At 34.9% G+C, this 24,492-nt stretch overlaps 4 protein-coding genes across 14 annotated transcripts in view; 3 read left to right on the forward strand and 1 right to left on the reverse strand.

Moving 5' to 3' along the window:
• LOC129797396 (uncharacterized) overlaps nt 1-5,688 on the forward strand; it is a 54,289-nt gene extending 48,601 nt beyond the window's left edge. For 3 of the 4 annotated variants that reach the window (XM_055839887.1, XM_055839889.1, XM_055839888.1), the window contains 6 exons: nt 1,318-1,379; nt 1,615-1,878; nt 1,956-2,340; nt 2,409-2,809; nt 2,871-3,238; nt 3,404-5,310. In XM_055839887.1, coding sequence (XP_055695862.1) covers nt 1,318-1,379; nt 1,615-1,878; nt 1,956-2,340; nt 2,409-2,809; nt 2,871-3,238; nt 3,404-4,703 — 2,780 coding nt within the window. In that variant the 3' untranslated portion in view covers nt 4,704-5,310. Of the gene's footprint in view, nt 1-1,317; nt 1,380-1,614; nt 1,879-1,955; nt 2,341-2,408; nt 2,810-2,870; nt 3,239-3,403; nt 5,311-5,407 lie in introns of those variants that run through there. The other variant, XM_055839890.1, reaches the window with a different exon arrangement.
• Nucleotides 5,689-6,059: 371 nt separating this feature from the next.
• LOC129797397 (ras association domain-containing protein 8) lies at nt 6,060-9,563 on the forward strand. 2 transcript variants are annotated; one of them, XM_055839891.1, is made up of 4 exons: nt 6,060-6,618; nt 6,738-7,748; nt 8,306-8,505; nt 8,598-9,563. In XM_055839891.1, exons 1-4 carry the CDS (start codon nt 6,547-6,549, stop codon nt 8,941-8,943), a joined length of 1,629 nt encoding a protein of 542 aa, XP_055695866.1. In that variant the 5' UTR covers nt 6,060-6,546; the 3' UTR covers nt 8,944-9,563. The 2 variants fall into 2 exon arrangements, with proteins under 2 accessions (XP_055695866.1, XP_055695867.1); XM_055839892.1 differs by having other exon boundaries at nt 6,072-6,618; nt 8,321-8,505.
• Nucleotides 9,564-12,471: 2,908 nt separating this feature from the next.
• On the forward strand, nt 12,472-13,651 carry LOC129797399 (D-aminoacyl-tRNA deacylase). Its single transcript, XM_055839901.1, has 3 exons — nt 12,472-12,585; nt 12,967-13,057; nt 13,119-13,651. The coding sequence occupies exons 1-3, from the start codon at nt 12,543-12,545 to the stop codon at nt 13,462-13,464; spliced, it is 480 nt and encodes a 159-aa protein (XP_055695876.1). The 5' UTR covers nt 12,472-12,542; the 3' UTR covers nt 13,465-13,651.
• Nucleotides 13,470-24,492, reverse strand: part of LOC129797398 (microtubule-associated protein Jupiter) — a 47,632-nt gene continuing 36,609 nt past the window's right edge. For 2 of the 7 annotated variants that reach the window (XM_055839895.1, XM_055839894.1), the window contains 7 exons: nt 22,732-22,865; nt 22,510-22,542; nt 20,462-20,701; nt 17,853-17,876; nt 16,349-16,411; nt 15,894-16,076; nt 13,470-15,344 (listed from right to left, as the gene is read on the reverse strand). In XM_055839895.1, coding sequence (XP_055695870.1) covers nt 15,205-15,344; nt 15,894-16,076; nt 16,349-16,411; nt 17,853-17,876; nt 20,462-20,701; nt 22,510-22,542; nt 22,732-22,865 — 817 coding nt within the window. In that variant the 3' untranslated portion in view covers nt 13,470-15,204. The remainder of the gene's footprint in view (nt 15,345-15,893; nt 16,077-16,348; nt 16,412-17,852; nt 17,877-20,461; nt 20,702-22,509; nt 22,543-22,731; nt 22,866-24,492) is intronic. The other 5 variants (XM_055839898.1, XM_055839897.1, XM_055839900.1 and 2 more) reach the window with 3 other exon arrangements.

A 24,492-nucleotide genomic window follows, 5' to 3' on the forward strand; every position in this document is an offset into this window, starting at 1 on the left:
CTAGTTTATATTTTATTGTAGATAGCTTATAAATTGAAGTTAATTAAAACAAATATCATGAAAAAAAACAAATGGGTAATAATTTCCCACTAATAATATTAATTAAAGTGAGAAATAAAAAATTGAGATTCTCACGTTTCAAGCAAATTGTTCATTTAGTTATTAAACCTTTATCTATAGTTTTTCTTGAACAACAAAAAAAAAGAAATTAAATAAGACAAATACAATAAGCAATTCGTAATTCGTCTGTAATTACAACAAGTATTTCATCAACTTTTTTTTATAATTCCGGTGCAAGACATACCTACATATTATATTTCTCACCTCACGTCTATTGTTTAATAAAGAGAAATTTAATAATATGAGGAATATAATTTGTTTAAATGAATAAAAAGAATTAAAAATATATTAGTCAATGCATTTCATATTATTAGTGGGATGACAATTCGTTATTCTTCTCACTAATATAAAAAAAAATCCAGATTTGTATAATAATTTAGATTTAAAAGAATATTTTAAACATTTTTTTTTTCAATTTAAAAACTTTGATGGATAATAATTCTTTAGAGATTATTGTCAAAAATAATTATGTAAGCATAATTAATTATATTTTATTTGATATTTTCTCGGAAACTAGTTCTATGAAATTGAATTGATTAGCCTCCTACAAGCAGGAAGTCGAAGATATTTTCCGTGGAGAGGCTAGTGTGTGTATATATTATGCGATTACACATTGAAAATGGTCTTTTTGGTGTTCTTATTTAGTATTTTATGGATCTCTTTCCTCATGGAATCCTTTTATGCGCTTCTATTTTATGGCCACCACTTTGCTTCTTATAAAATCCCCAATAATGGGATAAGCAAGGAAGGGTTTTGGTGGTGAATTTGTCCCACGAGAATATTTTGTGAATCTCTCGCTCTCCTCCTTTCACTTGACGTAGCATTTTGTGAGCCAAATGGGTCCACTTTCCTCCATGAATTTATTATTCATTCCACTTTTTCAGTCTATTCTTGTTGTTTAATTCCCTTTTGGGAATGACGATGAACAAAAAAAAACATCTTTAACACCATGTGGATTGTGGACCAAGAAGATGGAAAATAATCTTATTAATCGGTGAATGATCCCACGGAAAAATGCCTCAATGGAATGAGATGGTGATTGAGGAGAGAGAACCTGTTCAACTGGAATGAAATTTCAGAATTTCACTTTTTATTTCCTCGATTATTTCAACATTTATTACCGCGAGATGCTTTTATCGCTTTCAATCTTGGACACACACACTGATGCATTCTTTCGTAATTTTTTTGTCGTTTTAGGTGCAGCCCTCATGAATATCGTAGGTGTCTACAAGGAAATTCAAGATCAGCAGATGAATATTGTAAGTGTTGTGCATTTTCCCTTCACGAGCCCCATGAAAAGACTCTAAACTTGTGAAAACAACAAAATGAAGTGAAAACAATTTAAAAGCAAAACTAACAAACATTCCATGGTGTTCATTCTTGGGAATTATTCAATGAGATAAATTCCATTTTGATGGGGGTGTGGGAAAATTAGAGTGTGTTGTAGCATTTTACAATAAACAAGAGTCTCTTCTCATTTTAATCCGATTGTAGCTGAAAGCATTCTATGTGGACCTACTGGTGCCGCTTGAGACAAATCTCGAAAAGGACACAAAAGTGGTGCAATTTGAACAGAAGAGATTTATGCAGCAGCACAAGGTGCGAGCTGATAGCTATAGCAAGGCTGCTGCTACGATGAAGAAGCAGAGGAAGAAAAAACCCAGTCCACAGAATGCCGACAAGGAGATCAAAAGTATCCAAGCGCTCGAGGAAGAAAAGAACAAACTTGATGCTTTCTGCGAACAGAGCCTCAAGAACGTAAGATTCTGGCCAGAAAATTTTAATTTCTTTTGATGAATTGACTGGAATTTTAAATATATATTTTTTTTATGCAGGCAATGACTCAGGAGAGAAGACGCTACGGTTTTGTCTTGGAACGTCAATGCTCCCTTGCTAAGCATTGGATGGCATACCATGGTGCAGGCAAGGGAGCCATTGAGGGAGCACTAGATAACTGGCAGGATGTATCGGCAACACGAGAATTTCTACCCCCAAATGTTGAATCAATGTTCACACGTCGAATTAAGGATTTCAGCGAGGATGAATCCGATCGTCTTTCCATCACTTCAGCTCTACGGAAGACACGCAGCATCGATGCTTCGTGCCTGGATATGCGATCCCTTGGGGATGTTATGAACAGTATGCAAATGCCACGTGCCAAGTCCGAATTCAATCTAACAATGTCTACCATCAATTCGAGCCACCGTGAAATGTCAACGCGTAAGTTAATTATAAAATGGATATATTTTCTAATATGGAGAAATTAAATTAAAAATTATTGTATTCAGCCATAAATTGGGATCAGCGCCCTGTAGTCAAATCTCTTTATGCCTACTTGTCATCTGGGGAAAACCAACTAAGCTTCTTGGAAGGTGATCGTATCGCATTAGTTGGTGATCGTGCTAAGGGTTGGCAATTCGGAGAAAATCTCCGAACGCAGATGTTTGGATGGTTCCCGGTAGCGTACACTGGACCTGAAATAGAACCCGAAATGGGTGGTGGATGGGAATCAAATATGCATCATATGGACATGAATCAGATTGAGAGTGCAGCTGAATCATCTTTGGAGAGTACTCTGGTAGATGAACCAACAGGCCAGAATCGCAATTCGTACCATCATCACCATCAGAACGATCCATCACCAACAAGGATGTTTGGTGATACTATTATGTACAGGCAATCTAAACAGGTTGGTATATTAGTTTTTGCTAATTAATTTTGGTTTATAACAATTTAATTTTTTAAAATAGTTTCGTGGAATATCTGGAGGTGGTCCTAAGCCCGGTCCACCACCTACACTGCCTGCTCCAGTTCCGACTCCTGTTGTCCCACCATATGCAAAGGGATCGTCGGGTACCAACGGTAGCGGCAATCACTTGACACAGTCGCACAGTTTCTCTTCATCGGGCGGTACTCCGATGGGCGAGAAGCACATGCCCGCGACGGCTAATTTTAGCAAACAAAATGGCAGTAATACATCTACGGGCGGTAAAAATAAGCCTACAGTCACCAGTGCTTCTCTGCACAGTAGCAATGATAGCGGGTTTGCCAATGAGCCACCACCGCAACCAGAAGTGGACTATTCAGACGAAGAAACTGTAACCCGTATGCCCATAAGGTAGGTCATCTGCCCTTCCTCTATGTTACCTGCTAGCCACAACCTACTTTATCTAGCTTTTTTTTTTAAATTTTTTTCATTGCATTTTTTTTATTTTAATTTCATTTTATGTTGCTGTTCCCCTCCTCACAATCCTTGGCTTGTTTTTTGCTTTAACCCAAAAAGATCCTCCCGATCTGAGAAGAGACAATCAGCCAATACAACCCTAACACGATCTATTAAGAATCGCTCAAATACAAACACTCTGGAAAGTACAAAAAGTCGCCAAACACTTATTCGACAATCCTCGAGCTATGGCAATCTAGCTGATGAGAACACAATGGAGTTCCTCTATGGGACGACCGATCGCGATGGGACCAAATACGTAAAGCGTACTAAATCTTTCTGGCGCTTTGGGAAACAGCCTGAAGATATAATGGCTGGAATGGCCATGTGGCGTCACCGGGATCTGGTTCAGACAGAACATGAGAAACGCGAGCAGCGACGCAGAGAAGAGAATACAATTAAAAGACGCCCAAAGACGAACGGGGTGAGCAATGAAATGATGAATGGCGGAAATACGGATACTTTGGTAAAGAATGGACGACCGAGGAAGTCTGAGATTCCAGTCATTGACGATCATGCTAAATATCGCATCACTAAATCGGACATTGATCAGAGAATTGGAAAGCAGCGTTCACCATCGAATGAGAACATCTACGGAAATCAGCAGCAACCACAACCACAGCAACAGCAGCCACAACAACAACCGCAGAAGAAGCCAACAAAGGCTGTTAAGAGTGAATCTGGGACGAAGAATAGTCGCAATGGGAGATTTGCATATTCAGATATCGAAGATGGAGGCCGAGTTGAGCGTCGAATGCAGAGCTACGAAACACGTCCCGAAGGTTCATTTAGACGTCGCACAGCTCCAGAGGATGACTTCAAGAATGGCGACATGAAGTACTACGATGACATGATGATCCCCGAACCGGGCTTCTACGACGACGACAGTGTCAATGATGTGGTTATGAAGACCGTTAAACGGAAGGAAATCCTAAAGCAGTATTACTCCAGCGGAACGGACACTGAACGAAACTCAAGCAGCTCCGATCCTTACGATTGCATCGTAGTTGAGGATCATCTGGTGAAGCGTGAAAATGGTAAATCAGCACGTGGTCGTGGAGAAAAGATGGAGTTCAGTACCTTTCGCGGTGGAGATAGTAGGGATGCAAAGGATAAGCGATCTGCCGGTACAGAAGAAGTAACGGCCGGAACTTTATTGCCGCGTACGAAGCTCGCCAAGCCGGGTCCTATGATGCAAACTGTCATGAAAATGGACAAAGATCAGGAACACAATCGCGACAGCGACGGGGGTAAGAGGCGCAAAGAAAATAGCTCCAGTTCACCAGATAAGCGTTCATCAAAGGCATATGGACCGTGGTATGACCTCTGGAGCAATGAGCAACCATTAAGTCAAAAATAATAATTGGATTTGGGTCACTAATATCTCGTCCATTTTGTATTTTATTTTCTTCGTAAATTTTGCGTTATGTGCGTTATGTGTAAATGATAAAATAAAAATGAAAAATTAAAGGAATTTCTTATAATAAAAAGTATCTCATATCTCTTTCAAAACTTAAAAAAGAATTTAAGTAACAAAAAATTAAAAAAATAATCTAAAAATTTAAAAATAAATATTCCATTTAGTAAATAAGAGAAATTTTTGATATAAAGTTGATTCATAAAGCCGATCAAATGGTGCTCTGTCAATAAAATGATCATTTACGAGAAAATGTTCAATTTTAATTAATTGTTTATATAGTGAGAGAATAAGTGCCAAACCCTCTTTTAACAAAATGTATTAGATTTATGATGTAAGAAGTTATCCCTTAGAAAATACTCCTCTATCGAAATTAAGTCTTTTCGCTATGAATTTTGTAAATGAGTGTCGCATGCTTAATTCTTTAATTTTTTCCAACATCTCTTATCTCCTGTTTTATATTTTACCCCAATTTTATTTTTAACTTACCTAAACTCCCATTGTAAAATTTTGTTATTGAATATTAAATATATTTATATTTTTATCTCCACGCCAGTTTTTTTTTTCTCTGTGTCTTTCGTCAATGAATGTTTTATCCGTTATGTGAATTTTATTAACTGGATTGAATGAAAATGTTGTGCTTTCAGAGCGTCCCAGTTTGCAACAGTGCACCTGAGAACTACGAAAACCAACGATCGATCAGCACCGGTGATCAAATAAAATTATCACACATCTTTAGCGTCAATTCGAGACTACAAAGATGTCTATTATTATTGAAGGAAAATTATATATTGTCGTCCATTTAATTCTTATATACAACAATGTACGTACGTACACCTCGTGCATTTTATTTACTACATAAAATAGAAGTTATATTGCATTGTTTACTGTAATACGATTTATTGAATAAAACAAATATTATATCCTACCTCTATGTGTTCATTCAATAAAAGTTTATGCATTTTTTTGTACAGTCAGGTATTGGTTAACGTCGCATGGGATATACTCTTTCCACTCATTATTATTAATGGGTGGAAAGAGTATATCCCATGCGACGTTAACCAATACCTGACTGTAATAAAAAATGGAAAATCTGTTTTGTTTTTTGAAGAACCCTAAAATAAATAAAGTACTTTCCACGTGGAATATTGGATATTTCCTATGGAATTCCGAATAGTTTTCCACACTTGTGCAAAATGCAAAATTTCCGTTATTTTAAAATTTTGTGTAGGCAACGTAGTTGGATTTCCTCTGACACATCCTAGGAACTTCCACAATCTGTGTCAAACAAAACAGTGCAAAGTTTCAAGGGACAAATAATATGTACATTCTGTCAGAAAGAAAATAAAAGGAAATAAATAATAGAAGGAATTTCGGGTGTTGTTCTAGGTAGAAATGGCACAAAATTATCAAGAAAGTGCCCTCGGAGTGGCGTGCACGGGCCCTGTCGTGCGAAATTGATGAAAAGTGTGGGAAAAAGTGAGAAAAGCGAGGTGTGAAGTTAGAAATCAAAGGTGTGTGTGATTCATTGGAATTCCGAGGAGAGTGTTTGACACAGTTTCTTGTCTTTTTCGTGATACTGGCTCGCGCATAGAGTGCTGGATTTGATAAAGAGAGCATTCCTGAAGATAAAACTCTCCGTTGCTCATGTGATTTCGTGCTTGGTTGAAAGTTAGAGTGGTCAGGTGGGATTTTTCGTGATCTCTGCTGCGCCGTCGTCATTCAGCAGATAAGGAAGTAGTGACCCAGCAGAGTACGACGGAGGAGAGGTCGATATAGCATTGAAATGGAGCTCAAAGTGTGGGTGGAGGGCATCCAGAGAATTGTCTGCGGGGTCACAGAGGCGACTACATGTCAGGTAAGTTGTCTGCCTCAAGTGGGTCAGCCGTCCCGAATCAATTTGCATTTTTTTTAATCAATTTTTATTGCTTGTCCTACTTGACGAAAGCTGAAAGAGTAAGTTTCTTTTCATTTTAGGACGTTGTCTTTGCCCTCGCACATGCCACGGGAAAAGTGGGACGATTCACCCTAATTGAGCGCTGGCGGAATAATGAGCGACTCCTGGCACCCACAGAGAACCCCCTGAAGATCCTCATGAAATGGGGAGAATATTCGAGCGATGTGCAATTTATCCTTCAACGCAGTGACCAGCCCAAGACACCCGCTATGCAATCCCCACAACAAATTCTGCGTCAACAGCAGCGTCAGCAGGAGCAGCCAAACACAGATCTTGCCCAGAGTGTTCTTGTTTCGTCACCCAGCAGTAGTGATCGCCTCAAGGAGAATATGTCGCCCCTAGAACGAGGCCGTGAAACCCGAAAAAGCTTCACAAGTGGTGGTAGCATTGATCTCAAATCGGAAAACATTGGCATCGTTCGGGGCGTTCCGCAGAAATCCCCAACGCCTCCCAAAACCTCCACAACCCCAGTTCACACACCACAGGGATCAAATGAGCCCCTCTATGCGGGTGTTGTGAAACCAACGCAATCATCAGCAGCAACTGTTGCCAAGAGCGGAGAATTCACATCTGCCGACATCAGAAATGCTCTCGATCGCAAGACTAACGCTGCCCCCGTATTTGCTGCCGGAAGCTGTGAGAGTGTCCTGGAGGGTGGATCGACGGAAATGGTGATAAAGAATGGACCACCGATTTCATCGAATGGTGCTCTTGTACCACCACCATACCGAGACCCACCGCCACCCCGGAATTCCCCACTTCAGAAGACGGAACCGCCAAGAAGTGTAGCTGGAGGGAGTCTAGAGCTCATGGAGGCGCAATACCTCCACAATGGGGCACAGTACCGGGATCTAATTCAACTGATAAAGCTTCAGCGTGAGAAGATTAGTATACAGCAGGCGGATCTCACCAAGTACGATGCGGAAATTGTGTACCTGGAGAACAAGGAGCGTGAACAGTCGCAGCAATTGGAGGCGATTGCACGTGAAATCAGCAAAACAGATCAGATCTTCAGGCAGGGCAACGAACAGGTGAGTCGCAAGTTGTTTTGTATCCTTCATAGTGCTTAAAATTAATCATTTTTGTTCATAAATGCTCACAAGGACTATAAGAAGGTGATTTTTAAGGATATATTAGCATGAATGGAATTAATTTTCTGATTGTTTTTTGCTTCTTATTTAATGATTTTTTTTAAGCTTAAAGCAGAATTGATGTATCTTCTGTTTTAACATAAAAAGAAAGCAAATTAATACTTTTATCTCCATGAAAAAATCGTTGTTTAATGATTCTCCTTGTTTCTAACTCAAGATAACGTGTGTCGTTGAAAAACTTTCATTTGCAAATATTTACTTAAAAGTCTTTTTAAGCTTAATGTACATTCCACACTGGGCACTTTTGCATGAAATGGGTTTGTTTTGTGATAAGATTTTTTACTCCTCGTCGCTTTCTGTTGCATACTGGATGGATAGAGCAATTAATGTAATTAAAATGTTGTGTTTTCTCCTCATTTCCCGTGTTTTCCATTAATTTGCGCGCGCTACTTGATGTTTGATGTTCTGTGCTGTGGACGTGAAAATTGTCGCTGTAGCTCCAAACTTTGCAGTATGTCGAGGAGGAGAATGAGCTGGTGCGGCAGCAGGAGAAGACACTCAAGTCAGAGATAACGCTATTGCGTTCCAAATTAGCCAACTGTGAGACAGAGTTGCTGCAGTGCAAGAATAAAATTCGACACCTCATGGATGACATACAAATCGAGCAGAGGGCACTCAATCGGCAATTTGATACGCGGTACGTTAAACGGTGGATCTCGCAAGAAGTTTGAGTGTTTTTGCGATGCGGCTAAACGGGGGAAATTATTTTGTACAAATCTCAATTTTTAGGCAACAAATGGAGCGTCAGATTGTGGTGGAAGTGGATCGGATACAGGCGGAAATTGAGCAGGTAATTAAGACAGCGGAATCATCCAACAAGACGATGGAGAATCTCAAGAAGGAGGTGTCATTCATTGAGACTGCAATTGCGGAGAAGAAAAAGCAAGTGGAGCACCTCGTTAATGAGATGAAGGAGGTTAATCTCCAGAGTTTGGCCGTTGCGCCATCAGAGGAGATCCGTCACCTGCTTGAGGGATCTAATCGCCCTGGAAGTACACGCAGAATTATCGGCTCACCACGGCAGCTTGAAAATGCTGTTCCAACTAGCAAAAATCCCCATGGAGTCTGGGTCTAAAAATGATTTCCCCCAGACATTAAGAGAGAACAATATTTTATTTTAAAAGCATCACACACTCTAAAGTAAATTACATACATAAGTAGTTCAAAGTATTCTTGCATTTATTGCCAATTTCTACCATTTATTATTATTTTATTTATAATTTATCAACTCATTTTTTTTTCATTCTGCATTTATATACCTTCCTTTAGGAACTTAGGATTACCACCTCCCCCACCCTACCCTTTTCCCCAATTTCTTACCAATGCAATGTTAGGCTTAACTTTTCATTTAAATGTTAAACTATTTACAATTTAAAGTAAAAAAAAAGACATGGCATGATTTTGGTTGGAATATTTTCTTCATGAAAATTTTTGCAATCATAATGAGATTTTGATTGTCTTATTGTAAAGATGTTGCGAAAGTTTTGCGGCAATCACGATAATTGGGGATTTGTTTTCAGAAGTGATTAGAAAATCATCATCGTAATGAATCACTTTTACCTAAAAATTCATTCCATTTAAACTCACACAAAAAAGACTCAAAGAAAATCCCGCTAATGGAAAGTGGATTCCACAAAATGTATTTCCAAAAGACATCACACTAATTAGTGCTTGAAAAGACATTAAAATGATAAATATATAAATATAAATGTAAATGCAAAGTAAAATATAACGGTAAAATATAAATATATATAGCTGCATGGTACAGATTAAGGAGAAAAGGGAATGTACATGGTAAGTTTCACTTACGGGCTGTGATTCTTCCTTCAGAGGCCAAGTTAAATATATGTAAATTCAAAGTCTAATATATATCTGCAGAGTATGGATTAATCAGAAAAGGGAATGTACTGGTAAGTTTCACTTACGGGCTGTGATTCTTCCTTCAGTGATCAGTCTAAGTGTGATATTTGATATAAGTTTGGTGGTGCAAACTCTGGGGGAAGGCTAACTCGCGCATTGGCTGTGATTCGTGGCGCGAGTCATCCTTCCCCAGAGTTTGCACCACCAAACTTATATCAAATATCACACTTAGACTGATCACTGAAGGAAGAATCACAGCCCGTAAGTGAAACTTACCAGTACATTCCCTTTTCTGATTAATCCATACTCTGCAGCTAACTATTAGACTTTGCATTTACATAATATTTAACTTGGCCTCTGAAGGAAGAATCACAGCCCGTAAGTGAAACTTACCATGTACATTCCCTTTTCTCCTTAATCTGTACCATGCAGCTATATATATTTATATTTTACCGTTATATTTTACTTTGCATTTACATTTATATTTATATACCTTATATATAAGGCGCCCCGCTTCGCGGGGCGCCTAAGAATTTGCGTATTGATTAAATAAAAAATTAAAACCATTATATCTCCTGAACGGCTCCATAGATTTTCTTAAATGACCTGTTGTTGGAAAGGTCTTGACCTCAGCTATAACATACTGAAATTTTAACAAAATGCATAGTACAGTTTTTGAGATATTTAGACTTAAAAATTTTGGATATGCAAAATATTGACTTTAGCGCCTCTTGCGGTCATTCCTCGAAGTTACAATGTTCTAGACATTTGTAGAGCTTTCTAAAACCTTTCATTTGCGCTTGATTTGATCAAAATCGGACCAATAGAACCCGAGATATTTAATGCTAACTTTGGAAGGCTATATCTCGAGAACGGCGACATAGATTTTCTTCATTTTTGGCATGGTGCTAGATAATATAGTCAGCTACAACATACTAAAATTTCATCAAAATCTATCGTACAGTTTTCGAGATATTCATCGACAACTAATCGAAAATTTTGTTTTTGATTTTTGGCCCCCTAGCGGTCACTTTTGAAAGTTCAGATATTCTAGTGAGTTGTAGGGTTTGTTGAGAGCTTTCATTTGAGCTTGAGTTGATCAAAATCGGTCAAGCCGTTCTCAAGTTATGGCCAATTTTCGATGAAAAATTGTGGCGGCCATATTGACTAAACGGCTTGACCGATTTTCGAAAATGAGGTATCGTTGGAAAGGTCTTGATGGTCCCTACAACATATCAAAATTTCAGATTTTTAGCTATAACAGGGCCTGAGATATAGTGAAAACAAAATTTTGGGGTTGTCTAAAATGGCGGACGGAGGGGTGGGGGGGTGGATTTGACATCATAATCGGATGTCTTCCACCCGATATATAAACTTTGCCGTTTACCGCAAGTCTCTATCTATTACCGTTCTCTTGCAATTAAGCCTTATACGACGGCCGGACGGACGGCCGGCCGGACGGACGGCCGGACGGCCGGAAAAGTTTTTTGGAGCATACGTTTTTTGGAATGTGGGGACCCTAATTCGTGCTCATACCAAGTTTGAGCCCGATCGGACAACATTGCATTTTAGGTGGTAGACAGAAGCTGTGCTATTCTTTTCTTCGAAAGAATCACAGCTAAAAAAAGTGTAATCTTTAAAATCATTCCGTAAAATATTTCAGTCAAAATCTTGCTTCTAATTTAGAGAGATTTAAAAAATGCGAAATAATGTGATTATATGTAATTAAATTTAATTAAAAAAAGACAACAATTGAGACCACACATTGTAGAAAATTATTGAGATAGATTGACTTATGTATGCAACATTATCAAAAAGAAATTAATAATTATATTTACTATCTAGTCTATGATGTTGAGATGCCATTAGACACAAATTTAGAAGAAAATTTGCATACTAGAGAATTTTTATTCAACTTCTCACCTCACGATCTTATTCGGCATAAAGAAAATCTTTTATCTTTGCTGTTGTAGAATTTTTATCACTCCCTCTAAAATAAATAAGTAGATGAAAAATGTTTATTGCAATACCAGAATGATGAAATGAAATTTTTATGTTGAATTGGAACAATTATTTTCAATATTTTTAGTGTTTCAAAATGTATACTTAAACTTTTAATGCAATCTTGAAATAAATAATGCATTTAAATTCATTTGAAAAGCTTATTTTTTAATTTAAAATTAATTTAAAGAATTATTTTTAATAATTATTGAATTTGGCGCCCTAAATGTAGTTCCAAAAAGCACCACTGGTACTTTTGGCGATGTTTGCTAAAGAGAAAATGAGAGGGATGCACGTCAGTGATACTATCTCCCTCACACATACATTTTTTCGCAATTTCCTCGCATTTTCTGCTGAATTTTCCGGAGAAATTGGGTTTTTGTGATCAGGAAGCGACGCTGCGTCGGTTGGCATCAAAAATTCCAAAAGTCACGAAAATCCATTTCCGGGAAAAAAAAGTGCGTGTAAAATCCCCAACCGACAAAATTTCGAATTTTTAATTTCAACCGTCAAAATTTCTGCGGGCTCCAATTTCCGCACAGAGGGGCTTCCCGGGGGCTCCGGATTACCCCGAGGTGCTCCAGGAGCCCCAAACATGTGTTTTATGCCAAAAAATTGGAGGGAGAACAAAAAAATCACGAATTTGTGAAAAAGCAAAAAAAAAGTTCGTTAAAGTTCAAATTGTGTTAAAGTTCACTAAAATTGCGCGGCTGTGTTCGTCGAAGTCGTCGAAATTAACCTCATTTCTTAGAAAAATAAATTGGAGATTTTTGTGTTTTTTTCGTGGCGCAAAAAATAAAGAATTTTCCAAGAATGAAAGCAATTATCCAGAGAGTTACCGCAGCCTCAGTTACAGGTAAGTCTGGAGAAGCAAATTCCTTTTGATTTTCTAAAATATGTTTTATAATTTTGCCACAATTGCAATTTGAACTTTGTACACTTTTCTTCCCGGAATGGTTTGATGTATTCCCGGAAAGTTCCATAAATGGCTGGAAGTTGTGCATGATGACTGCCCATTAAAACAGGAAGTCTCTAAGGGAACTTAGGAACTTCCTTTTTAACACCCGGCTGATCCTTGATTTCATTTGGCGGTCAAAATCTGTCCGGGAAGCATTTTATTTGAGCTGAGTGATCCCTTAGAAACTTCCTGTTGCAATGGGCAGGATGTCTGCATAACTTCCAGCCACTTAGCTGGACTTAAGTGTACAAACTTCAAAGTTACTTTCCACAATTACAGTGAACGAGGAAATTGTTAGTGCCATTGGTAGGGGCCTATGTGTCCTCGTGGGGATTTGCAAGGATGACACTGCCAAGGATGTTGAGTACATGTAAGACTTTGCAAAACTTTATTACAATCCGAAATTTTATTAAAATCTTGCAATGTTTTAGCGTGAGGAAACTTTTAAACATCCGGCTGTTTGAAGATAGTTCCGGAAAGAGATGGTCTAAATCAGTCCTAGATGAGCAGCTGGAGATTCTCTGTGTTAGTCAATTCACCCTGTATCATCGACTAAAGGGGAACAAGCCTGATTTTCATTTAGCAATGCAGGGCACGGAAGCTCAGGACCTCTACAATTCCTTCCTGCAGCAATTGGGTCAAAAGTACCGAGCAGATAGAATAAAAGATGGAAAATTTGGGGCTTACATGCAGGTTCATATCCAAAATGATGGACCTGTAACACTTGAATTGGACTCGGAGCCCAAAAGAAGCGACGAGAAGGGTGAAGAGAAATGAGAACATTTTCAGCTCTAGACATTTTTATTTACTCCGATTTTCCTTCTCTTTAAGTTTTTATTAATATAATTATCTCGTGTAATTTATAAGATTTTCTGTATATTAAATCAAAAAAATTATATACGTCAAAACTAAAATACAATGAAAAATGCTTAAGAACCAAAATCTGTGGCATTTTTAATGGAAATATCTTTCAATTCTTGCTCATCAATCTATTTTTCGTATCTTTTTTTTTATAGAAGAAAAAGGCACATTTCTTTCTATTTTTGTCCATTCAATTTTCAATTTATTTGAATATTTTAATTTTCAAACTTTTTTTTTCTTCTTTCAAAGGCCACTCCAATTTTCATATTTCTCACGGAGATTTCCTACTAGAACCACAAAAAATTGGGAAATAAAAGTTTTTTTAAATGATGGCTAATATTTTATTTATTTTTTTAGTTCATTAAGAAAAAGCTTGGTTGGTAATAATTTAGATAATATTCTATTTTCATGGTTTTACTACAAAATCTCCGCAGACAATCAAAAATAATTTTCAAATGAATTTTATTCATCAAATAATCTTTTTTTTTTTAGGAAATTTTCCAACGAGATAGAAAGTTTCTCTTGAATTTTGACTAAAATGTATAGTCAATCACAATATATAATTTTTTAATGCTTCTTTTTCTTCATTTTATCGTGTTTTTTGTTTGTTTTTATTTATTACTCTTATGTATTTGTTTTTTTTTTAATTCATTATATTGGAAACAGTCTACACACTACAAATCCTCTTCTTGAATATTTACTTTAATTCTTCATTTTACTATCAACGGTTATTAAACTTTTTCCTTCTTCAATTTCTTTTATCTACGCGCGTTATCATTTAATTAATACAAATGACACTTATATAGTATTATGTAAATATTTCAAATGTTAGTAAAATATAAGATTATTTGCTAAATTCATCTTCTACCATGGAGTTTTTTTATTTTCTCATTGAATATTTTTTATTCCATCTATGAAATGTGTCTACTAATATCCAATTTCATATTACAAGATTTTCATTTTATTTTAAGGGGGGAAGATTGAATTTACGTCAAATTGTGGAATTTTTTACTTCATTTGAAAATTTTTCTTTTCGATCCAACTTTTTTTTTTATTATTTTTCTTATAATTTTATTTTCACCACTATGGTGAACGCTGAAAAGCAATAAATAGACAAAAAAAAATGTAAAAAGCTAATATAAAAAAATATATATAAAATGAAAACACGTGACGAAAAAAAAACTTACTGCAAAATGTTAGAAAAATGTAAAAATTATGCTTACGTTTGTAAAAAAGAATATTTGCAGTCGTTATTTTTTTTTATTTCATGCAAATTGTGATTTTTCAAACCATTAAGAGAAAAATTAAGAAGTAAAATTGCAAAAATAAAATTCAAAAGTACATATAATTTGCATTTCTCTTCATCGCAATAAATACATTTTTTTAAAATTTTAATCCCTTTTTTTTTTAGGGAGAAATTATCCAAATTCATTGAGTTTTTCTTAATCAATCTTTGTGATTTTTTTTAGAGATTGTGTCTTCAATATTTTATAGAGAAATGGTCGAACAATATTGGAAAGTGTTTCACGACAAAAAAACATCCTCTTCCTAATCATCTCATTATTTTTGCCATCAAGGCAAATATATCTGATAAATCCCACTTCCTTTCGCCATATGTGTGTTGTGTGTTGTATGTATCAGACACATGCAATTCATCTACCAAAGTCCGGAAGAAAATCCACCGGGAGGGATTCTGTTCTTGTTGATAACTTGGTTTGCGCCATTCAAGCATGGGATCGATGTATTGATTTCCGTTCCAGCTGGCTTATAACCTTCTCCAGTCACTGGATTTCCTTCTATTGGTGACGCCACAAATTCCCAAACAGCAAGAAATTCAATAAGAAAAATTAATTATTGTTTTCATGTTTGGAGTAACATAAAAAATTAACCAAAAAAAACAACACAACATGGTACAAAAAAAACTTCACTTCAAATGAATGAGGAATGAGATAAATTAACTAAAACTAAAACACGTGAGATGAAGATAAAGAATGTTTTTGTGTGTAAAAAGGTATGTGCTATTGAGAGTATGAAAGTTAACAGAGAAAAGCAAAAAAAATCAACAACAAGAAATTAAAAGAAACCATAACACCACAACCTCCTATGAAGAAAAAATCAATTAGAAAATCAGCCAGATTTTTGCATTTCAAACTTTCCAAATTTCAGTCTTTCAATGTTTGTTTTGTTTTTGGTATTTTCTGTATAATGTTTTTTTTTTTCAAAATTAAAAGAAGGAAAATGACCAAAAGAAAATTGATTAACGAAAAAAGGGGGAACAACATCCAAAAAATAAAACAAGGGTGGAAAAAGAAACACGAGACATGAAGAGATTAGGGCAGGGATACCTCTTCGATTGCTTGCCAACTTCCTCATACGATTCATTGGCTCATTGAGCCCCATACCGGTCACAGGGTTTCTTGGTGTGAACTTGGTTCTGTAGGAGCCACCATTCATGTCACAGCAATCATTACCAAATAATTGCTTGGTGTATGTGGAAGAATTTCCTGATCTTGTCGATGCGGACGACACTGCATATTTTTTTTTTTATTTTGCAAAGATTTTTTTTGTGCATCCCCCGTAAAGCAAATCAGTTTTTTTTTTCAATTTTGCAGAAGAAACAGAGAAGAAATAGTGCATGAAAAATATTTGAATGAAAATATATAAGAGAATAAATATTAAGAGAGAGGGAAAGAAAAAGTAAATATCAACAAAATAGAGATCATTTTAATAATATAAAAAGGGAAAGTTCAGAAAAAGTTATTGTAAAAATGGCATTGTTATGATTAAAGTGTTACATTACTTGGACTGGAAGCATTAGATGCTGTGGAACGAGATGACACCAAGAAGGGACTGTCATCAGGCTCTGAAATCAAATGCAGAGGAAAAGAAGATCTGAAAATCTCTTAACTTATTACTTATAAATAAAAAGAAATTCCAAGAAAATCAAAATGAAAAATAAGAGTTATGTACAATATTTCCTAAAATTTAATAAAATTTTTTAATTTAACGGTATTTCAGGATTTTTTGGGAGGAAAGTTACTCTTTAAACGAAAAATTTTTGGTTAAAAGTTAAAGTTGAATTAGGGTTCAAAAAGGGTTTTACTCTGATTTAAAATTCTAAAACCGAATCTATTCGACTTTTGTGAAAATAAGAAACTAATTCTATCATTTATCTTATGTGCACTAAACCCTATTAAGATACATTATTTTGGATAAATTAGCAGGAATAATTTGAATTGTCAAAAGTAATTCTATCTCAATATAATTTGTATTTCCCACAAATTTTTAAGAATATAAAGGTAAAAATGATACGCTTATTTGCACGCAATTTACGAGTAATTTATCAAATTAGGCCAATAGGACTGCTGATTACGCGAACAATGAATGAACTAAAAGCCCAAAGTCAGCAAAACATTATGCGGCGGAAGAGTGCAAATCACTGAAATTCGATTCATTACACGGCAATTAGCGTAAAAATATCAAGTCAAAATGATATTTAGCAACACGATATAACTCACAGTGGTGGTCTTTAGATTATTATTTAAAATGAAAAGTAGATAGTCAGTGTACACGTTCTTTTTTTTTTACAATCACCTAATCGCGGAAGATTTAAAGCCACTCACTATACAACCCGTGTGGGTGGAGAATGTTCATCTTGGAGCGATCATCAATTAGCTGTGAGTATACTGGTTTCCGACACGAACGGTTTAAAAGATGCCGGTCTTTTTGCATTGATATTTTCATCAATTTTCCATATAAAATAAACGACCTAAATATGATGAACAAGACACGATTGAGAGTAAATTATTTTGAGAGAAGTTGAATGTTAGAAAAAAAAACAGGGTCAAATTGCTGTTGTCTTGCAGAAAATAACACACGGCAAATAAACACTCCAATTACAAACAACTAGCTATATTACAGTGATTTTGAAGGAATACCACACAGATCATGAGGGGAGCTATACACATTATTATAAAATATAAAAAGTGGTTCAGAGATGGAGAAACATACAAAATCAGGTGGATTATCTTTTTCACAAAATCTCTATATATATACAATATCATTTTTCTCTCAAACATTCTCTTGTTATAAAATGTAGAGACCCAACTTCTTGCCCCAACTTGTGAATCGCGAGACTTCTATTAGCAACATATTTTTTTCTATCTCTTTTTCAATCCTATATTCACTTCTTCGGAGATTTCTATCTATATTTTCTGCACTTTCTTTCTTTTATAAATGTATATTATTATTCTTGTGATCTAATTCTCTTCATCGCACTTTGTGTGTGTGTTGTATGTACTTACTTCTTCTCCTCAAGAAGGGGCCCGCTTGAAAGTATAACAAATATTAAAACATGGGTATTTTATTCTTTCGGGGCAATAAAAGAATAATCATCGAAATTCTCTAAGCCATTGCTTTCATCTCCTTTTCACCCATTTCCCCACATTGTAACTAAAATTAATTTCACCACTCAAAATCCCCTTTGCAAAATAATAATGAATTGATGAAAGATTTCTGTACATATGAAAGCTAAAAAGGAATACAATTTCACATCTAACAGAATAAAATGAGAACAAAGTTTTCCATTGAGAAAATATTAAATCAACTATCACCCTCCCTTATAAGGCTGTAGCCCCAAGCAGCTGTTGTCTCATTTAATCTCTACTTTTTCTAAGGGACAGACAGGAACTTATAATATGAAAAGTTTTAATACTTTGTAAATATTACATCAAGATATTGTTTTGTTATCTTTCATTAATTTGCAAACCACAGTAAAACTATAACTTAAAAAAAAGAAGACACAACGGAACAAACAGTAGAAAATTAAATAAATTCTTTAGAGGCTTTCTCAGCAAAAAAAAACGACACTTTCTGCACAATAAACAATCAACATCTTCAAGTCAATTAGTTAAAAGTGCGATAAAAAATTAAACAAAAAATTAGGTCTTGAATATTTTTCTCACATTATGTTTCAAAAGCTAATAAATCATATTGCTGGTATTTTGCATTTTTCCCATTCTTCTCAATATGTTTTTTTTTCGTACATACCATCTTCATACGGAAGATGGTTCGTAATCAGTTGGATCACAAATTGTGGCATACATTCGATGAAAACATTTTACAGAATTGGTAATGAGGATGAGTTTGCTGTTGCAAAGTTTGTACAGTGCTACCGAAGTCTAAGAAGCCTTTTACTAATTAAGGTAATTTATTGAAAAATAAATTAACAAATAAAAATTACTAATTTTTTTTAGTTTAGCATTACATTTATTTATTTAGAAGCTTAAAGAAAATAAAAAGAAGTATTAAAGGGAAACTCCATGGAAATAAATGTATGTATTTTCACCTAATGATCAAAGTCACGTATATATTTGAGAAAACTAGCGCAAATTGCTGGCATTTTTAGACCTCTTCATGTCCCCTAAGATGCGCACATGAAGGAATTTTGAGTTATAAACTGTAATTAAATGTGCGCACAGTTGAGAAAAAAAATCACTAACCAAGATGTTCCAATCCACTAGTTTTATAGACCCATTGCTTCTTTTTTTTTCTATTCATTCCCTCATTTATGGATTTTATTATTGCATGGAATTTCGTATGATTTATTGCAGAGATTAGAAGTCAATTGAGATAAATTTCAATTTGTGCACACACACGAACGATTGAGTGTGGAAAATTGAAGAAATTGTGTGGGGAATGAGATAGATAAGTTCATCAATGGATTTGTCGAGAGAGTTGGATGATCGCGCAAGACGAGTAAAATTGTACTTTCCGGTGGTATTGCCTTTTTTTTTTCCCTCCGCGCGCGATTGCAACACATCAAAGAAGCACAAGCAATTAGACAATTAGTTTCTATTAAATTGCCTCTAAATGCACACTACATATTTTTGTGAAAAGATGCTGTGAAATGAGATCTCAAGATCCTCCTGGTACAAATTGTCTAACTTTATCCGAGTTGTATATTATTTCATCACACAGAGAGTGAACAATTAAAGATGAATTGGTGAAGAAATAGGGAGAAAGATGTGAAGAACAAGAATATAGAAAATTTCCAAGTAGCTACTGTACTTTCCATTAAGTTGCAAAGAGAACGGAGGAAGATATCCCAACGTATAGGTATGTAGGTAATACTCAATTGATTTCATATACCTATATAGTTCTTCTAGACAATTGAAAGATTATACGTAGAATATATATAACCAACAGGTATTCTCACTTATCCGTAGTGAAGATAAAGTTATATATGTTATGGGTTATATATAGAAAACTTCCACATGCACTCATTCACTTTAGTTTTATCAATTAACACACCGGCACATCCCATCTTTCACGCATTAGAACTTGGTGCTTGAGCGGTTATTAGTTAACTCCATATTAATTTCCTATGAAAGCCACAAAGCATTAAAATAGCACACGCAGTTTATGAGAACAAGATGTATCCATCAATGAGAAAGAGCAGTGAGCAGCAAATCACAAACTGCAAAACTTTGTGTTTCAATTGAGGTCTTTTCAAAAGTTCGTTTGCCTTTCTTTATTTATCGTTTTTATTAAGGAGTTTAAAAGTTTCAAGGAATTGAATCATTTCAATAACAGAAAAAGAATGATTTTTAGTAAGCCAAAATTGGAAAAAATAAATTTGAATTAACAAAAATTTTATTGAAAGTAAAGAGAAAGGAGAGATTTCGCAAAGGAAGAAAAGCGAACTTTTTGAACAGTTTAGTGCAAAATTAATATTCCCAGACACGGGGCAACAGGCATTTAAATCATACACCGATTCGAAAAACACTCCACTGAAAATCTACTGTGCACCCAGAGATGGATAAATCTTTCACAGATGGATGGTAAATGTGGGAAGATTGGAAGTGAACAGAATTTTATGATTTACAACCCACCATTGCTTGTGCTCTCTTACCTTTTGTCCCGTTAGTGTGTTCCACGCCATTCTCCACGATTTTGCTACTACCACCGTTGACACTGTGTCCATTGGTCTTGGGCGTCGTGGCGCCAGAGTGTCCATTTGTATGCCCATTCATCCCTTTGGCATCCCCAATTGGGATATTGCTCCTCATTCTATCCCTCATTGGTGTCTGCATGCGTTGGGGTTCACCAAAGAGACGATTGTGCGAGTCCACTACAGCACGTGGCCTATCGCCTGTTGCATCGAATGTCCATCCAAGAAGATTGCGAGAGAGAAAATAAAAAAGGAAAAAATATTAGAAAATTTTCCTGTAATACCCCCAAGTTGAGTGAGAAAAGCTCATTCTTCCTGTTTTATAACACCGAATAACATCACATGCATTAATATTTTCTCATAACGTTTGGAAATTTTAGTCTCAACACAACGTGATTACATACAAAATGCAGGTAATACTTCCTCATAAAAAGTGTAATTTTTTTTATTATATCGAAGGGGTTCTAATAAAATGCAGATGGAAAATTGAAAACTTTAATATAAATATACTTAATCTACGGATCTTGTTATGTCTTACAAACATTTTTAAAAGAAAATATTAAAAATGTAAAAGATCATTTTTGCAGTACATTGAAGATTTTACACTTTATAAGAAAAGAAATTTAAAAATTGTAATTTTTCAATTATTGCTTGCAAAATTAATTTTAAAACAATGTAATATTCATTTAGACACGTAGAACAATCTTAGAACGAAATATAAAAATGATAAAAACTCATAAATGTTTTATTTACGCAAAAATCACAAAATGAGTTCAAAGTTATTCCAAAATTCTCGCGAGTTATTGCGAGGAAATAATTTAATAGTCTGTTGAATTTTTATTTTAACCACTGAAGCTTAACTTTTAACTCCTCCCAGCCAGCTGGTTCCAACTGAATACAAAGTGGGTCAATATTTTTGGCACGATACCGTACAATGCTAAATTTGTTAAAAGAATTTACTGTTCACATCCGTCATCTAAAATTTACTTCCTTTTCAGCTTTACACATGTCATTTTTTGACGTCAGAATATCAAATTTCATTGAAATCTTTAGAACCCCTTCTTCATTTTTTTTTTATAAATAGAGAGAAATTCCTCCTTGTCACACATGCAATTTCTGCTTTGAAAGATGGCTCATTACAAATCTATAAATGATTTATTTTATGGACGAATAGCATTCAAGTTTAATCTAGAAAAAAATGTTAATGAAGTAGCAAGAGAGCAATAGAGAATTCATAATTAACCTATTAGCAATTCAAGATCAACGATTGATGATCGTACATAATCTCTCAATAAGGCTGATGGTGAGAAGAAATGGTGGATTGTCTACACACAGCACAATTTGAATGGCACGAGTGAAGGAATGAGATGGGGGTATTCATCTTCAATGCATATGATTGTTTATCTTTTATACTTTGCAAAGTTTAAATGCGCGCGAACTCATGAATGAATATCTAGTGAATGTTTGTACGAAAAGAAGGGAATTTAATGAATGAAAATTCAATGGATGGGCATTGAAAGTACAAAATCTAAGAGAATATGAAATACTTTTAATGTGAAACAATGGGAATTTATGGATAATACCACTATAACGCCATTATTTAGATGATATCTAAATATTTTATCATTACTCCTTCATTAATGAGCTACTTCAAGAGGGTTCAAAGAGAGAGAGAGAGAGAGATAAATAGTTTATACATAAATAGGAATTACACATAAACTTTGATTAGTAAACAACAATATCAATGAACTACATTTAATTATAGTAATTATTATTTTTCTTTTCTATGTGTTATTGTTAGATGATTTTCACAAATAATTAAGAAAAATTAACACCACTGTTATTGTCTATGCAAGGAGACAAAATATAGCTAATGCAGTACAAAAATATGATGGGGTTAATTGTTAAAAGAAAGAGAGAGTTAAAATGCGTTAAATTGTTAATAAAACAACAAACAACAGGTAAAGACTTTTTATCTTTTCAAATAATGCAAATACGATGTTATATACCAAGAAAAAAGTATCTATAGATTCCTTGTTGAACTGCAAAAAATACAGAGAGAAAAAGAAAAACCAAGTGATTAAAACACTTTCCACACCATCTTCAGGAGAGACCAAGGGCAATGTACAAAAAAAGAGCATTTTAGCAGTATGGGTTCAATCTTTTATGGGGAACTGCAGGTAATTCATATCACCAAAATATTCCATAAAAATGGAAAAGAAGAAAATTACCATTCTTGGAGACTGGAGCTGCTGTTTCGCCAAAGATATTCGATGCCATGCGGTTTTTGGATGATCTCGGTGTCTCAGCGGATGATTCTCCACCAAAAATGTCACTTGTTCCACCGCCTGGTGGCTTGAGAACCCTACAAAGAAAAGAAAATTCCGCATTAGAATACTCATGTGACAAAATCAACACTATTGCGATGGTTTGTTCTATTATATATTTTATAAGACATTAATCCCAAAAATAGTTTATATACAGAAAAATATTTGTATGACCTACATTGAACATTGGTAGTTTTCACTAACAATTTACCTCACTCTTTTTGCCCCCTTATACCCTCGTGGTATTTTTTATTTTATTTATCAGATATTTTTCTTTTGATTCATTCGACATTGTAACGGAGAAAACGGTTAAATAGCGTGATTCCTCCCACAAATTGTCGCACAAAACTGTCGAACTATTTTTATAATAAACATTTTCACGTGAAATATCAAGGAAATTTCACTTTGCAAAGAACTATACGAAAAAAAAATACAATTTAAAAGAAAAAGTGTACTTTCAGGAGGAGAAAACGCGATGTTCTCATTTTTAGTGAGACATCGATTTAACCATATTCAGAGCGCACACAATCTAACTAAACATTTCAGAGGAGATAACACAAGTCATGATTATGTGTCAAATCTCATCACGATAATCCCTTTGATTGCCTCTGATGATTTGAAATACATTTGCGGTGAACTAATAAATTTACAATTTCACCGCGCGGACGTTGGTGGAGAAGACATCTTCATTGAGTGAAATGTTTTTTTTTTATGTTTGGAATTTTTTAAGTAATTAGTAGATTGAAATGAATTTTTAATTTAACATTGCTACCTCCACGGGAGACTTTATATTTGGTATACATTTTACGCCGATCGTGAGAAATATTTTCGAAATAGCTTTATATAGCCAATTTATAACGCAGAAAAAATACGAAAACAAATTAATTTCATTGATTGGAGAATTTTTATAATATATTACACATTTTCAATAAAATCATGTTCAAAAATTTCCCCTAATTTTGCCAATAAAAGTTAAAAATTTCCCGTTCTAGTTTCTCTTAAATATTTTAGGACGCGCCATACCAATATACAAACATTTCCCATGCCTTTTTCGCCCTTTCCCACCGATTTTCCTTGTAACCAATCCAACATTGCGAAACGTGGCTAAAATATATATCAGAACACTAGGAAAATGTTATTTATGAAATATTGTAGCATAGTGCACAATTTATTACAGATTACTATCGATTAAGCTTTCAGCTTTTTTGGTTAGAGACCGAATATTGCTGTATTAAAAACTTGTACCCATCATCGTGTATACTTAATCCCTTCCCTAAATCCATTAAGAAGCACACACGAATAGTTTCACCTTCTTTACCAAAAATGACAAAACTTTTTGTGCTTCTTCCTCGCGTTTGAGGTATTTATGAAGAATGAAAAGATGGCAGGAAAAAGCTAACTCTATGCCTTCCTTATATATATGTAGGTATATTTGCGAAACTTTAATGTGGTTTCTTCCAAAAATCCATGCATGGAACGTCACGAAAAGTTGAAGAATAGGTTTTTTTTTTTTGAAAACTTCTTCAAACACGATTTAATACGGCAAAAGAGTGAAAAAGCATCTAATTTGGCCATTTCGCGGGAAGGAACATTAATGGAAGAAAGATTATCAAGATTTTTCGCTTCTTCTAAAATGTGGGAAAAACAAAACCAAAGTGAAATTAT

This window comes from Lutzomyia longipalpis, chromosome 1 (assembly GCF_024334085.1).
Source record: "Lutzomyia longipalpis isolate SR_M1_2022 chromosome 1, ASM2433408v1".
NCBI lineage: Eukaryota > Metazoa > Arthropoda > Insecta > Diptera > Psychodidae > Lutzomyia > Lutzomyia longipalpis.

What these genes read in the sequence shown, in the direction of transcription:
- LOC129797397 (XM_055839891.1), top strand. Translation starts at nt 6,547, where the DNA reads ATGGAGCTCAAAGTGTGGGTGGAGGGCATCCAGAGAATTGTCTGCGGG. An exon ending in CAGAGGCGACTACATGTCAG is followed by an intron (nt 6,619 to 6,737) that starts GTAAGTTGTCTG and finishes TTTTCATTTTAG; the next exon opens with GACGTTGTCTTTGCCCTCGC. An exon ending in TCAGGCAGGGCAACGAACAG is followed by an intron (nt 7,749 to 8,305) that starts GTGAGTCGCAAG and finishes TTGTCGCTGTAG; the next exon opens with CTCCAAACTTTGCAGTATGT.
- LOC129797399 (XM_055839901.1), top strand. Translation starts at nt 12,543, where the DNA reads ATGAAAGCAATTATCCAGAGAGTTACCGCAGCCTCAGTTACAG. An exon ending in TACCGCAGCCTCAGTTACAG is followed by an intron (nt 12,586 to 12,966) that starts GTAAGTCTGGAG and finishes CCACAATTACAG; the next exon opens with TGAACGAGGAAATTGTTAGT. An exon ending in GCCAAGGATGTTGAGTACAT is followed by an intron (nt 13,058 to 13,118) that starts GTAAGACTTTGC and finishes GCAATGTTTTAG; the next exon opens with CGTGAGGAAACTTTTAAACA.